The 15,497-nt window shown below is 48.9% G+C and overlaps 6 protein-coding genes across 6 annotated transcripts; 4 read left to right on the forward strand and 2 right to left on the reverse strand.

Annotated features, from left to right (window-relative positions):
* Positions 1-537: 537 nt before the first annotated feature.
* On the forward strand, positions 538-3,009 carry N7537_003924 (transketolase family protein; the record flags this gene model as incomplete). The annotated part of the gene is made up of 5 exons (XM_056894982.1): positions 538-725; positions 792-901; positions 973-1,455; positions 1,511-2,028; positions 2,092-3,009. The coding sequence occupies 5 exons, from the start codon at positions 538-540 to the stop codon at positions 3,007-3,009; spliced, it is 2,217 nt and encodes a 738-aa protein (XP_056754730.1).
* Positions 3,010-3,519: 510 nt separating this feature from the next.
* On the forward strand, positions 3,520-4,309 carry N7537_003925 (uncharacterized protein; the record flags this gene model as incomplete). The annotated part of the gene is made up of 4 exons (XM_056894983.1): positions 3,520-3,656; positions 3,719-3,919; positions 3,993-4,137; positions 4,187-4,309. 4 exons carry the CDS (start codon positions 3,520-3,522, stop codon positions 4,307-4,309), a joined length of 606 nt encoding a protein of 201 aa, XP_056754731.1.
* Positions 4,310-4,566: 257 nt separating this feature from the next.
* On the reverse strand, positions 4,567-6,803 carry N7537_003926 (putative ABC transporter; the record flags this gene model as incomplete). The annotated part of the gene is made up of 2 exons (XM_056894984.1): positions 4,567-6,038; positions 6,092-6,803. 2 exons carry the CDS (start codon positions 6,801-6,803, stop codon positions 4,567-4,569), a joined length of 2,184 nt encoding a protein of 727 aa, XP_056754732.1.
* Positions 6,804-7,714: 911 nt separating this feature from the next.
* Positions 7,715-9,592, forward strand: N7537_003927 (CAIB/BAIF family enzyme; the record flags this gene model as incomplete). Its single annotated transcript, XM_056894985.1, has 4 exons — positions 7,715-8,069; positions 8,128-8,426; positions 8,483-8,983; positions 9,041-9,592. The coding sequence occupies 4 exons, from the start codon at positions 7,715-7,717 to the stop codon at positions 9,590-9,592; spliced, it is 1,707 nt and encodes a 568-aa protein (XP_056754733.1).
* A 625-nt stretch (positions 9,593-10,217) lies between these two features.
* N7537_003928 (ankyrin repeat domain-containing protein) lies at positions 10,218-10,849 on the reverse strand (the record flags this gene model as incomplete). The annotated part of the gene is made up of 2 exons (XM_056894986.1): positions 10,218-10,340; positions 10,418-10,849. 2 exons carry the CDS (start codon positions 10,847-10,849, stop codon positions 10,218-10,220), a joined length of 555 nt encoding a protein of 184 aa, XP_056754734.1.
* A 654-nt stretch (positions 10,850-11,503) lies between these two features.
* Positions 11,504-15,480, forward strand: N7537_003929 (hybrid sensor histidine kinase/response regulator; the record flags this gene model as incomplete). Its single annotated transcript, XM_056894987.1, has 7 exons — positions 11,504-11,507; positions 11,638-12,736; positions 12,786-13,520; positions 13,573-14,622; positions 14,676-14,970; positions 15,078-15,192; positions 15,266-15,480. The coding sequence occupies 7 exons, from the start codon at positions 11,504-11,506 to the stop codon at positions 15,478-15,480; spliced, it is 3,513 nt and encodes a 1,170-aa protein (XP_056754735.1).
* Between the last annotated feature and the right edge of the window lie 17 nt (positions 15,481-15,497).

Genomic DNA, 15,497 nt, shown 5'->3' on the forward strand with positions numbered 1-15,497 from the left:
GGAGCAGCACCGTAAGCGATGCTGATAGTATAACGGCTTGATCAGCCCGATGCAATACCGCCGTAGTTGGCAGGTCACCATCTGCACATCATAAGACTGCACGTCCACCAGCTGCCGTGACAAACCAACCAATTCCGAGGGTCCCATCTTCGACGGTGGTATTAGAGACAAAGTTGCGGGTTGGTTCTCGAGGCGAGGGCCACTGGCCTCGAAGCGAATGATTATACCCGACCAACATTGGCCGCTCACCATTCGGCAACAGGAGGTTTGTGCAAAGTCGCCAAATTTCCCTTCGTTGGTTCACTGGCACTGTCGGATCTGAGTGATCCATGATTTCTTCTCGATGCCGAACATCCACGATCCAGTAGTGGCATAATACATTGATTACCGGGGCACGCGATGGATATAAAATGATGCCCTGGGTATAAGAATCGGCATTCCGCTCGATTTTGTCCGCTAGCCTTTTGGATTTTCTAATAACGAAGTGCTATCCTCAAACAGTCAATCTTAATCTCGCAGTCAGTCGAACTTTACGCCATGGCACCTTCGCTGGAACACCTCGAGAAGCCCGCACATTACCTGCCGGTAAAGGCAGTCTCAGCGATCGGCAATGGGGATGCTGATGGACTCAGATTCGCGAGCGCAGAGAAGCATGAGCGGGTGATGAATGTCTTCCGAGCTTTCATCGCGGATCTATGCCAACAGTACGGCGAAGGCCATGCTGGGTAAGTCAATACCCTCTTCGGGAATCCCCTTGTTTGCGGTGCAGCGCTAAGTGGAACTCGTCGTAGATCTCCGATGGGTATGGCTGCGATCGGTATTTCCCTATATAAATATGTCATGGAGTACTCTCCAAATAATTGCAACTACTTCAACCGGGACCGCTTCGTTCTTTCAAATGGTATGTCCTCTACGCCCCTCCGGTTGTACGCAGAAGCAAAACCACTTGTAACTTAACTGATATCATAATAGGCCACGCCTGCTTGTGGCAGTATCTCTTTATGCATCTTGTGGGCGTCAAGAGCATGACACTCGAACAGCTCAAGTCTTACCACTCATCCAAGCTCGACTCCGTCTGTCCCGGCCACCCTGAAATCGAAAATGAGGGCATAGAGGTTACAACTGGACCCCTTGGCCAGGGTCTAGCCAGTGCTGTTGGTCTTGCCATGGCAACTAAAAACCTTGCCGCGACTTACAACAAGCCCGGCCATGAGCTAGTGAATAACATGACATGGTGCATGGTGGGCGATGCTTGCATTCAGGAAGGTGTTGGTCTCGAGGCACTCTCCCTTGCTGGTCACTGGAAACTAAACAATCTCTGTGTTATCTTCGACAATAACTCAGTTACATGTGACGGAACTGCGGATATCGCCAACACCGAGGATATCAACACCAAGATGCGGGCCACTGGCTTTAACGTAGTAGACGTGTACAACGGAAATTCGGACGTTGCTGGTAAGTCTCGGAGCTCCTTTAACTTGGCGGTGAAAGCTCTGCTAATATACACCAGAAATCTCAAACGTTCTTCTTGCCGCTAAATCGAGCGACAAGCCCACCTTTGTCAACGTCCGCACCACTATTGGCTACGGAGCTGCTCAGGCCGGTACTGCCAACATACACGGAGCTGCGCTTGGAGTCGACGAAGTGGCTAACTTCAAGAGAAGATTCGACCTCAATCCTGACGAGCATTTCCACATCCCCCAAGACGTCTATGACTTCTTCAGTGAAATTTCTGGTCGTGGTGATGTACACGAAGCGCGCTGGCAAAACGCTCTGGTAAAGTATCAGAATGAAGACCCCGTACTGGCGGCTGAATTTGCGCTCCGTGTCGCGGGCAAGATGCCCAAAGACTGGACTAAATGCATTCCTCGCACGGAAGACCAGCCTACTACACCAACAGCCTCACGGAAGTCAGCCGGCGTCGTAACCAACGCCCTCGCCACAAGTATAAATTCATTCTTGGTCGGAACAGCGGATCTTACTCCCTCGGTCAATGTCTCCTACAAAAACAAAGTCGACTTCCAATCCGTGAGTACATTATGTTCAGACTTCTATTTCCGGTCTCAAAGCACGATCCTAATGTAGAACTAGCCTGAACTCCAAACTACTTGTGGCCTGAACGGAAACTACAGCGGCCGGTATATCCACTACGGTATCCGCGAGCACGCCATGTGCTCCATCTCCAACGGGCTTTCTGCCTTCAACAAAGGCACTTTTATCCCCATGACGAGCACATACTTTGTCTTCCACTTGTACGCCGCTGCCGGTGTGCGCATGGCCGCACTTCAAGGCCTCCAGCAGATTCACATCGCCACCCATGACAGCATTGGCGTTGGTGAAAACGGACCTACGCACCAACCCATTGCCGTTGCCGCTCTCTACCGCGCCATGCCTAATGTTCTTTACATCCGTCCATGCGATGCAGAAGAAGTGGCCGGCGCCTACATTGCCGCCATCCAGGCCACCGAGACGCCTACTGTTATCTCACTCTCCCGGCAGAGCCTGGCCCAGTACCCCAAGAACTCTTCGCGTGAGGGCACGCTCAAGGGCGCATACGTCTTCGCCGAGGCAGAGGGCGGTGATTTTGATGTAACCTTGATCGGAGTCGGGTCTGAGATGGGCTACGCGATGCAGACTAGGGAATTGCTTCTTAACGACCATGGTATTAGGACACGAGTCATTTCTTTCCCTTGCACTAGGTTATTTGAGCAGCAGTCGCGGGAGTACAAGCAGTCGGTTTTGAAGACGCGCGCTGGGAAGCCCACTGTAGTGATTGAGGCGTACCCTTCCAACGGGTGGGAGCGCTATGCTGACGCTTCGGTGTCGATGAACAGCTTTGGAAAGAGCCTTCCTTCAAAGGAGACATACGAGCACTTTGGATTTGCGCCGGAGAGCATCGCGCCTAAAGTCAAGGAGCTAGTGGAGGAAGTCAGGAGAGACGGTATCGGAACCCTGAGGGGTGATTTTAGAGACTTCAACGGCGGCCTGCGGATTGGTGTTGAACATTAGAAGATGTTACATAGTGTATGGATGACCTGCGTAATTAATGAATACATATATACCGGATTCAGGCCAGGCAAGATGACTGCACTAATCCCGCGACAAGGTATTAGGTACTTACCACAAAGCATAATCATCCGCGTACTGCTGTGTACTGGGTACTTGGATAACCAAAACATCAACTCAGCCATTTCGAGGGCCAAACAAGCAACGCCTTCACACCTTGGTAGGTTTTTATTTTCACACCAGCGTGGCTATAGTGCACCTGAACTTTTAATGGTGGGCTACATGAATGCACATTTACGGAGTACTGCATCTATAAGGAAGCGCCAAGATAGCCTAATTGCATCCCCGCGCCCTAACCCACATGACCCGCATGGACGCCAAAGCTCCGATAAAGGCGCCCCTTGAGAGGCGTTTTCTAACTTTTTTTTTTTTTTTTTGGCTTTTGCCTGAATCTGCTCTCTTGAGCTCTACAACTTTACGAGATTTGCAACAACGCTGCCCTATAGACCAAACATGCGCGGTCTCGACGAAAGCACAGACGTCTTTTTACGTACTGGCCAGAAGGCCCAGGAGCAAGTGCGACATGCTTGGGATGGATTTATCAATTTCGCGGCGCGGGATAATGTTCTCGAAGTTGCGTTGGGTTTGATGTGAGTTCTCCCTCTTGCATAATAACGTAACCACCCTGCTAACATATATATCCTACTTAAAGCATAGCTAATGCGTTCACCAAAGTCGTCACGTCTTTCGTATCGGACGTGGTACTGCCAATTGTCTCTTTATTGCCATTTCTGAACCGAAATATGGATCAGAAGTTTGCCGTCCTCTCCAAGGGTCCGAGTTTCGACCAGCAGTATGGGTATAATACCCTCCGCCAAGCCAGAGAAGATGGAGCACTGGTTCTGGCTTATGGGTATGTATAGTTACCTCCCTCAGCTACTGATCGAAGGTAATCTATGGGTTAGTTTTGACACAGGTTTATGCAGAGTGTTTATTGAGACAGTTCTCAACTTCCTGGGTGTCAGCCTCACTTTGTACGCGGTCGGACATTTGTACATGTGGATCTTTCACGACAAGATCATCAAGCCTACTGTCCGGTGTCCATACTGCAAGCAGTATATCGGTGAATCCGTAAGTGGTTTGACCTTATCTGTGCTTTGCCTGGGCTAATTGCTCAAAGGCGCTTCGTTGTCGCCATTGCTCAACGTGGCAAGACGGAAGGGAAGATGAGCCTAGGAGTGACAAAAGCTCTCGCGAGGAATTGGCTGATGCCGAGTCGAGTTTTGTTGGGGGAATCCCCTAGGTGGTACTAGATGACGGTGGACTTTTGTGAGATACAGACCTAGTGATACGGAGGCAGTTTCAGTATGCATTTGTAGTTGTTTGGCGAGTCTGATTACTCGCGAGTGGATGATTTGGTCTGCTTGATTGATATTGACTCACACCTAGGAAAAAGACCGTTTAATCTGTCACGGATGAATTGGGATTTTAATTAAATGTACAAGAAGCTCTATAATACAGACCCCAAAAATCCCAGATGAAATCTAATTGTTTATGTGTCTAAATCGACCACCATTCGAATTCAGTCATATCCTGTACCGGCAAAGTATGTTGCTTGCGGCGCCACGTCCTGCGGGCATGTTTGGTGAACTCCTCTGGAGGGGACCAGGCCGCCTCCCAGGTCTGAGGTTGTCTGAGAGTAGTTTTAGATTGTAGAATGCCAAAGCGGAAATCAAGTGCATCGACCGTGCCTGCAGGAGACGGCAGTCGCATGTAGTAGCGGACGCTGTCAGGAATCTCCTCAGCCACATGACTAGTCATGATCAAGGCTTGATCCTCCGAGAGACCAGTCCACCGGAATTTCGACTCCGTTAGAGAACGGGGTTGGGCATTAAGGGCACGGCGTTTAGGTCTCTCGCCAATTTCCAAGAATTGCAAGCACCTGTTACGCTGTGCTGCAGATAGACCTGAGAAAGCTTCGTCGAGGATAACAATGTCCGGCTTGGCGACAATTGCCCGGAGGAAAAGCACAATACGTTGTTGCGCGGTGGTGAGCTCACTGAAGAGAATTTCATCCGCGTACCCAACAACGTGATCCATTAATGCATATGTTTCGAGCCTGACGTGAGTCCGTTTCGTCATGGGCGGTAGGCCAGCAGTCGATATTTTTGGCACCTCGCTCGTGACGTAGTTTGGATCGAGCTGGGGCTTGAAGAAATGCAGGGCTGCAGATATGTCTTGATCTCTTTCAATGTTCAGCTTCGGCTTTGATAGGAAGGTCTCGGCGAAGGCAGTCTCAAGCGCTTCGCGGATTGATAATTGACGCGGGAAGAATGCATGGATCTCCGGTGATGAGTGTCCAATGCGGGACTGCAGTTCAAAGATTGAAATCCCTGGTTTGCCAGGTTCCGGAAGCCTGGATCGACCGAAATGTTTGACAGGCTGCCCATACGCCTGCGGATGGTCGGATGTAATCATTGATAGTAAGGTTGTCTTGCCTGAGCCATTGGGACCGAGGATCGCCCAGCGTTGCCCCCGACGAACTCGCCAGTGGAGCCCATCCTTAATTTCACCATTCACGTTCTGCTGCCAATCACCGAGTACTACCTTGTCCCCATACTGGACATGAACTCCTTCCATATCAATGACTGGCTCTCCGCCCAATGGCGCCTGTACTTCTGAGGACTTTATAGCAGTCGTATGCGCCACCAAATCCGTAAGCAGTTCTTGGTCTAAGACACCAGCCTTCAAGTCTGCTTTACATTTCTTCAATATTTGTGTTTGCTCTTCGGGCAGAGAGTCCGGCTTAGACTTATTTGCAACGTAGCTCCAGACATTGAGTGTGTCCTCGATAACCAGCCTCGGCCCTTGCAAGAGAACCTTATGGGAATTACCCACAACCATAATGTGTGTGATCCACTCCGGCACCTTGTCCTGGGGGCGCAGAGCCAGAACAAGCCGTGGGGCGTGTTTCTTCGCTAGCTGATGAAGAAGTTTAGAGATCTTTCTCACTGCCACCGGGTCCAATCCCACTAAACAGAGGTTAGAATGTCATAGCCATCAAATGTGAATTCGAAATACTCACTGAATGGCTCGTCAAGAAGTAGTAACTCTGGTTTGCTTAGAATCGCCTTTGCAATTCGCGCTCGACGGGTTTGACCATTGCTCAGACTCGAGACTGGCAGGGTGAGCAGATTTCCTAGTTCAAGACTGCGAACGGTCCGTCGGAGAAAATCCTCATCATGTAACGTGCCTTCTTCCTCGCCTTCCATTGGGTTCAGGGAAGTTTGGCCACGCAAGTATTGCAGCAGGGTCCAATCGGTTTCCTCCCGATAACTCTCGTAGCGAGCACTGAGGTATGCGCCACGGACTCCCCCAATAGCCCCCGAGCCCTCACCACTGAATCCAACATATTGGACGGCATTTTCCACAACACGTAACCGTGGGTCCTTGGCAGCGATCTCGTCTGTGAGGAGGTATGGATATGAACGTGCGTTTGGCGGAATACAGATGTGTTCGCCGCGGAGGATATTGAGGAAGTCGGTTCGGTCAGATGGACCAATGACAGCCCAGTGCTGCAAAGGTGCCGCCTTGGTTGAGCCGGGAGCGCGAATAGCGGGTAGAGTGAAGTTCAGGTTCGGGAATAGAGGTGGATTGGACGGGTCTTCGGCGGTTGGATACTTCTTGTAAAAAGTTCCATCTTGAATGCGAATGAACGGGATTTCGGACTTGAAACGGGTCGGGCGATAGGCTGTAAGCCGCAACACCCTAGGCCGCAGTTTGGTTCGGAGTAGCATCGTCATCTACTGGAAAAGTCACAACAGCGCGGAGATTGGAGATTCGGGGTTAACATTTTAGAGGTCACGTGATCACATGGAGCGATCCTAGATGAAGAAGGGGTTATATCGGAGCCCTGGAGAGATCTATGAATTGCTATAATATAGGTAAATTTGGTGTAGGATCACGAACGAAGTATTTTTTGCAATGCTTATCGAACTAGGGGCGATATAATCAGGACTTGTCTTTTTACATATATCATGTGCCCTGACTAAAGGTCCATTTTCCTGCCTCATTCCATTGTCAAATCAGTCAAACAATCTCAATAACCAATTCGCAAGACAACCTGAATTTTAATATTGATCATTTCTTAAACAGATACGTATGTTGTACATTCTCTCAAAGATTAAAGAACCTGAATTTCTCACGTGACTGTTCCGATCTTATCACATCCGATCCCGGGGCGGGATAGCTCTCTTTTTCGGATCTGCAGCGTGCGGGGTACAGCTTGATTGTTCGAGGTGTGCTTTGTACCCGTCATCTATTGAGACAATGTCGAGGCTGCAAGTAGTGGAGAGAGAAAGTCGGAACAAAATTAGCATGTCATTCTTATAATTGCCGCCAAGTAGTGGTATGTAAATCCCAACATAAGAGGTAAGCCGACGGGTAATGGGGCGGGTGTGGCCACCCGACGGCCAAACTCTCGGGAGCCGATTATCAGAAGTCGTCATGGACCCTTATATAGCCGGCCTACTCTTACCTCACTCTCCACAAGCCTTCTGCGCATCTCGTGCTTTGTAGTTACAGACTCTCCCGTGGCACCCTCGGCTCGTGTTGATCTGATATCGACGAAATCAAGGTGAAGCTCCATTCAACCAACATCCAAGTGCAGGTATCTACACAGAGAGAAAGAAGCAACATAACAGGCAGCATGTACTCTCCGGTTCTTGAGACTAGTCGAATTTTCTCTGAGCTGTGCGAGCAGTCGGAACGCTTCGACTTACCACACGAGGTCCTTGCAAACAAAGATCATGTCTCATTCTCTACCAGTCATAATGAAATCTACTTCCCCATTCCTTTTAAAGAGACCGAAACTCTCGCTGCCCTGAAAGGCATCGAGGGTTCCGTGGCCGCCGCCATTGCCGACCTGCGCTTTGGTGCTGGTGCGGAACCTCGGGGCATTCAAGTCAATCTCGAAGCTGCTACTGCCTTCGGGTGTCAAGCTTACATGGCAAAGGTGGATGGTCTATCAAAGTTGGACCCGGCTGTGAAATCCAAGCTGAAGAGTATGTATTTTGGTGTACACTGATTTATGAAACGACAAGACAATATTGACTGTAATAGATACGGATTTGCTGGCTGCCCAATCCAACGGCTACCGACGTATGTCGGCAAATCTTTACAAGACTAAGAACCCAGACGAGTACTTCCATATTCACGGCTCGCTGGATGCCACGACGACCTTGAACATGATTGGGCTGGAGGGCCAACGACCAGACCTGACTGACTATGAAGAAATCATCAAGGTCATTGAGAATAAGGTACAGCAATACACAGCTGCAGAGCTTGAAGAGATGAATAAAGAGAGACGCCAGGCTGGTGTGACTGCTTACAAGCATGAGGACTTCATTAAGACCCCCCATGTAAGTTTTACAGAGCGCCGTATTTGACTGCAGCAAGCAAGCTAATCCTTTGACAGGGAAAGCTCAACGTCGAGGAGCCTGCATGGAAAGTCAGCAAGCTGCCTGGTGATCTTCCTTCGACACCTTTTCCAGCTAGACGCAACGGCAGCAAGAAGATTCTCGAAGGCGTCAAGGTATTGGAGATGTGCCGTATCATCGCCGGCCCGACTGTTACCCGTATCCTAGCCGAATATGGTGCCGATGTTTTGAAGATAACTAGCCCAAACCTTTCCGATGTGCCATTCTTCCAAGTTGATGGTAACATGGGTAAGCTTGCAGCAGATCTTGATTTGAAGAGCGAGGCTGGACGAAAGGAGTTTGAAAAACTCCTGGATGATGTGGACGTTATCGTGGATGGCTACCGCCCCGGAGCACTGGATAAGCTTGGTTACGGAGTAGAGGCCATGGCTGCGTTGGCCGAGAAGCGCGGCAAAGGAATCGTCTACGTGAATGAAAACTGCTTCGGATACGAAGGCGAATGGGCTGGCCGTGCTGGATGGCAGCAGATCGCAGACTGTGTAAGTGATCAGATCCAATTTTCCGAGGACTCAGATCAATACTAACTGCAGCTACAGGTTACTGGAATCGCATGGGCCCAAGGCCAGTTCATGGGGCTCTCAAACCCCGTTGTACCCCCCTTCCCCGTCTCCGACTACGGCACAGGCTGCATGGGTGCCATCGCCGCGCTGACTGGCCTCTATCACCGCGCAAAGACTGGCGGCTCGTACCACGGCAAAGCTTCGCTTATGCACTACGACCTTCTCCTTTTTGCAATGGGCCAATACCCCGCTGATGTGCAGGAGGAGCTTCGTAAGGTGCAGCCGCCCGATTTCTTCAAGTTGCGTCACTGCGACAGCGTTGACCGCATCTCTTCAACTGTGCTGAAGAGCATGCAGGAGCGGTTCCCGCACCTGTACAAGCCTGCAGGTTCTGAGTCGGAAGGCCGCAAGCCATTGACAGAGCTATGGTCATCGCACGCATATGGTGCGGATATCGAGGTTGTGAAGCCAGTTGCAGTTATTGGCGGAGTGGATAATCAGTTCAAGCGGTCTAGTCGTCCGAACGGATTTGATCGGGCTGCGTGGGAGAAGTTTAGCGTCGAGGAGACAGATGCGAAGAAGTGTTAGTCCTTTCGGTGCCGTGTTCGTTCTTTTTCTTTTGCCCTTGAATGTGGGGAATACTCTGTACGTAGATTGCAATTGGACACTAGTGTCCGAGTGATCTTGAAACCAGGATCTCCGATGTTGATGCAGTATGGCCCAATAGAAGAAATCAGGCTTATCTGGTTCAAATGATATAAGGCACGTTGTATGTGAGATACCACTCGGATGTGGTTTTACGTCGTTTTTGTTACATATTCTGTCTTCGCGGTATTATTGGTGTAAGGATGATAATGAACTATGGAATCACAACTATGAATGGGAATAATAGCACAGGGTAGACTCTACATCAATATACGATGGCGATAAAAAGTATAAATGTACAGAAGACCTTTCTACGTATAACTACCGCGGATATTTCTCTCATGCTTCATTATTGATAGATTTAGTCAAGTGTATTAAGTGGGCTAATGTATGCAGCCCTCATGTGGGTACAGGATACCTCTTCCACCACCTCCAGAGCCTGATGGTACACCACCTTCTCTCGAAGCAGTCTTTCTCCCATTGCTTTGATAGCTCCCCAACCAAGAGTAGACTACGATACAAATTATTGAGGGAGATGCCGCATTTATCGACAAATGGTATCAAGAGCTCAATGGCTCTTTTGTGATTTTTTCTTTTCCGCTGCCTGTGCCAGCATTGACGAGCCAAACCTGTCGTTGGGGAGGGGATTAGGAGCTCCTTCCAGGAGTAGGCAAAGGGAAGTCAATTGCTTCTAAGTTTAGTACGTATTAGTTGCTGTCTGGATCGGCCAGAAACGAGGAGGTAATTCCACTTTGCCTATATCCGTACCATGACACAGAAGTACGTCAACGGTCGCTTCTGCCGCTTCAGGGTCGACAGCTTCAGCAGCATCTCCCAGGTAAGATCTGGGGCGGTCGTCGTAGTCGTCGCCGTTTTCGTAACAAGTCCCTCGTTCAGAGGCCGTGTAAGTCGGGTCAAATCCTTGATTGAGGAGATATTCTGTGGTTTTGAGTCTCCCCTTCTCATAGCAGATCTCATTGCACTCTGCGCTTCTTCATTACTGGGAACAGGTATCACACCATATTGACGCAGGAATTGAAGCATAAATACCCTTCCTGTAGCTGCTGCGATCAGTATCATTCTCACCCGGGCCGCTTCTAGGAATACTTCCAGTGGAACACCGTGGCCGAGCAGCCTTTGAACCAAAGCAACATTTCCACTCTCGATAGCCCACTCGATTGAGTTAAGCTTAGGGGACATGAAAGCCACTTGACAATCTACTCCTCGAGATAGGAGCATATCAAGTATTGTTGGAAATGACATAGCCGCAACAAGAGCAGGGGCGCCTTCCCAATCTCTACAATTCACATTAGCGTCATGCTTGAGCAGCAATGCCACCAAGTCGGTGTTTACACTCCCGCGAGGATGCAACTCCCATCTTGTTACTTTATTGGGATCAGCTCCTTTTCGAGAAGCGTAGCGCTTTTGATTGTCGGGCGCATGTCGCCTACAGCAGTTGAACCACTTTGACTCATGCACCTTCTGGATAGCCCCATTCATTAGGCCCCCGTTCATACAAACAGGTTCTCGGTCACAGTTCTCTGTAGACTTGTCCCAGAAATTCCATCCAGGTCCCGGCTCCCGAAGCCACCATTTTATTGGCTGGGGTCGTTCCTGGACTAGCGAAGCACCGAGGATGATATGGAACTAAAGTCTAGACCAGTAAGTGGAGTTCTTACCGAACCACTAAGCCCCACTGGACACTGGTTTCCCCAAAACAGGTTTAACCCGTTTTTTTTTTTTTTTTTGGAACTCGGTTTTTAGCTCTCTTATTTTGACAACATCTCATATTTTGAGAACCTCTTAACTACCTATGTGGAAGTGACCAGCTATAGATTAGCTGACCCATCTAATATGGGTCAGTCGGTGGATGTTGAGCAAGAGAGAATCCGGGATTTATCAAAGTTTGTTGCTTCCCCGCCCTAGGATTGCGATCTCCACTAACGCATCCCCCGATCTCAACAGATATTATTGTACTTTTGATCCAGTCTCTACAAGCTCAGACCCCGAACTACATGAGGTCCCACAGGATATATCCCCCCCTCGTCTTTCAACCGATATCACCTTGACGGCCCTAACACAACTGGGTGTCTATCGCTTTGGATGCAATCGGTCTTTTGTGTCAATCATCGACGGAGAAAGTCAGCATGTTATTTCGGAGGCAACCGCCTCGATCTCTCTTCGAAATAAAGATCTTCATCGCCCAGATGATGGCATCTTCCTGGGTGTAACTACACTTGACTTGGAATGGGGAGTGTGTCCCCACGCCATTCGACTTTTCACTGGACAAGATCCTTCCCGGATACTAGACACGGAAAATATAACGGCCAACCAGACATGCAACATCATTCGCGATTTTACCAAGGATGATTTCTACAAAGATCGCCCGTATGTGCTTGGCTGGCCTTTTTTTCGATTCTACGCCGAGGTGCCATTGTACAGCCCTTCCGGGTTCGTACTAGGCTCATATTGCGTGGTGGACAACAAGCCACGAACGAAATTTGAACATGAAGATGTGGCTGCTCTTCGGGAAATCGCCGACTCGATTTCAAACCACCTTGAAAATGCGCGGATCGTGCAATACCATCGTCGTTCGGAGAACTTAGTCAAAGGATTGACAAATTTCGTCAAAAGTCATTCGAAATTTGACCCCACTAGCTCCTCCACTCAAGGTCAGATCGAAGCCTCTGCGAAGAAGCTCAATTCTGGAGATTCGGGTCTCATAGCCACCCGAGGCGATGTGGGTGGAACGCTCGATTCTTTGTCCACAGAAGAGGATATTGGTGTCTATTCACCCCTTGATCAACCATCGTCCACAACTTTGAATGGAAAGGAAACCTCAGTATTATCTCGAAACATACCTGCCGCGTCAAACTGTACACTGGTATCATCGCTTTCTCAAATTTCGGACCGAGCTGAACTGCTTCCCCCTTCGGTAGAAGGACCCCCGAAATCATTACTGCCAGACAACGTGCCTCTCACTGAACGCATAGCTGCAATTTTTGCCCGTGCCAGTCTTATACTGAAAGAATCTCTGGATCTGGACGGCGTGGTCTTTCTTGATGCCCACCGAAATGACCCGCAATTGTTAGTCACTCTTTCTTTGGATAATCGACATTTTCTAACTCAATTTTAGCCAATCTTCTGGGAGGCATGATGATTGGGATGCCTTGTCGAATTTTGAGCCAGATTCTCTCATTGCTTCACGCGCGAGCCCTTGGGGTCTTCCTAATGCAAATTCGCCCAAAAATACAGAAAACTACTGCGGCTCATTGGGCCATGCTATAAGCTGCAGCTCAGCTAAGAGCAACACTGACTCGAAATTCCAAGTCAAAGTGAACGAAAAGTTACTGCATTCGTTGATCACACACTTTCCAGATGGTCACATCTTCAACATAGACAGCAGGAGTAATTTAGCCAGCCCTGTGGAGTCCGAAAGTAGCAATTCGGAGATCTCTGCTCCTAATACCGAAATAATTCAGGAAATCTCCCATCGTCTCGCTCGTCAGCTCCCTGAAGCTAAGTGTGTGCTTTTCTACCCTCTATGGGATTGGAACAAATCCCGATGGCTTGCAGGTACACTCGTTTGGGTCAACGGAAGCCATCGTCCCTTGGGCACAGAAGACCTGCACTACTTTAAAGCCTTTGGAGATTCTATGATTTCCGAAGTATCTCGGATACACTGGACCGCCAGTGAAAACTCAAAATTCGACTTTGTAACTTCTATCAGTCATGAGCTTCGCTCCCCACTACACGGAATTCTCGCGAGCGCAGAGTTGCTGCGTGATATTCCGCTTCAGACTGCGCACCGTGACATGGTGAATATGATCTCAACATCAGGACTAACCTTACTGGACATAATAGATCACCTGTAGGTTATATTCACGGTTAGTTGAACGAAACCTTGGACTGACAAATACTAGGCTGGATTACTGTAAAATCAACAACTTGGCAACCATGCAAAGTGTCAGCGTAACCAACAGTGAAGATTCTGGAACATCCCTTGTCTCCGAATTTAACCTCGACTCCTTGGTTGAAGAAGTCGCTGCGATCGTCCATACCGGCCGAAAGGTACCTGGGCCTATCTCCTCTCTTGCAAACGAAACAGGTATTGGAACGTCAGCCTTTCAACCTACCCCTCGTGTTACTCGACATGAGGATGAATTGTCAGTAATTGTGAACATTGAGCAGTCCACTTCTTGGAATATCCAATCAGTCGCTGGTGTCTGGAGGAGAATAGTCATGAATCTCCTCGGTAACGCAATTAAATGGACGCAGACCGGCCTCATCGAGGTGTCATTGTCACAAGGCCCAGTTCAGACTCAACCAGACACTCACCTTGTTCATCTTCGCGTTACAGACACAGGCCAAGGAATATCAAAAGACTTTCTTAGAAACTCGGCGTTCTCTCCATTCGCCCAGGAAGACGCCCTATCAGAGGGTGTTGGGCTTGGACTCAGCGTCGTGTACAAGCTAGTGACTTTCCTAGGTGGTGATCTCAAAATGAAGAGCGAAAGCGGAGTTGGTACCCAGGTCGATGTGTATATTCCCGCACAGCGTCCTAAGGACCATGTTCCCGCTAAGTTATTCGACGATGTTTCCTCGCTAGGAATTCAAAGACACAAGGATAGTCTGAAGGCATGTCTCATTGGGTTCAACAACTATCCTTACTTGACGGAAACGCCCGCTGGTATCCTGAGCTCCGATGCAAAACGCAAGCTTTCTATTCAAAGCACTCTCGCCAATGTTTTCATGGTACAACTAGGATGGCATACCATACTAGCAGAGTCACTTGAGAAGGGAGAGGGTGACATCGCGGTCATTGAGGAGACAAAATTCAACGCTATGTTGAATGACCAATCACCCTCAACTGCAAGTGCCGGCCATCATTTCAAGTTCTTTATTGTCTTGGCCAGCGCGACATCCCCACCAACCCACCCTCTTCCTCTGAATGCCATCCTGATGTCACAGCCGTACGTCCAGACTTCACCATTTTCGCAAATACTTAAGCTAACTCTCGATGCAGATATGGACCTCAGAAGATCTATGAAACCGCCCAAAGAATCATGGATCTGCGCGAGTCACAAGCTCAAACCAGCGGTCTTGAAGCTCCAATTTCCGTTCTACCAACAAAGCATGAAATTCTTCCGTTAAAATCTACCCCACTGAGCCTGCTGGAAACATGGAAAGGTCCTTCACAGCAACCTCCAGTTGAATTGGTCTCCCGAAGTCCTGTTAACGGGAGCGTGCCAATCCGATCGAATGGTCAAATGAACAATATGCATATTCTTATTGTAGACGACAATAATATCAACCTCCAAGTAAGTTGGCTCGCTGCAAACTCGGTTGTGCAAAGATTGCCCTCGCTTTCCCGTATATCATTACCCTAAATCCATTCCTTGTGATCTGACATATAAACATGAAACAGATCATGGCTACATTCATGCGAAAGCTTGGTTGTAGCTACAACTTGGCTTCTAATGGACTGATTGCATTGGAGCAGGTTGAAAATTCAAGTCGAAGATATGACTTGATATTGATGGGTTAGTTTACAAGTTTTCTGAACTCCCCTCATCCGGAAATTGCTAACTGCGTGGTCGTGGTTGTCAATTCTAGATTTATCAATGCCTATAATGGACGGGCTGGTTTCAACCAGCAAGATTCGACAATACGAAAAGGACCATGGTCTCCAACCCTCTCGCATCATGGCTGTTACAGGTGTCGCTTCGGATACTATGCAGCAAGCAGCAGTGACAGCCGGTGTCAACGATTATTTAGTCAAGCCACTCTCTCTCCGTAAGCTGAAGAAGCTTATGGAACCCACACTCTAAACGGATACCATGTCCTG

This window comes from Penicillium hordei, assembly GCF_028827395.1.
Source record: "Penicillium hordei strain IBT 12815 chromosome Unknown utg000002l_segment0_segment0, whole genome shotgun sequence".
Classification (NCBI taxonomy): Eukaryota; Fungi; Ascomycota; class Eurotiomycetes; order Eurotiales; family Aspergillaceae; genus Penicillium; species Penicillium hordei.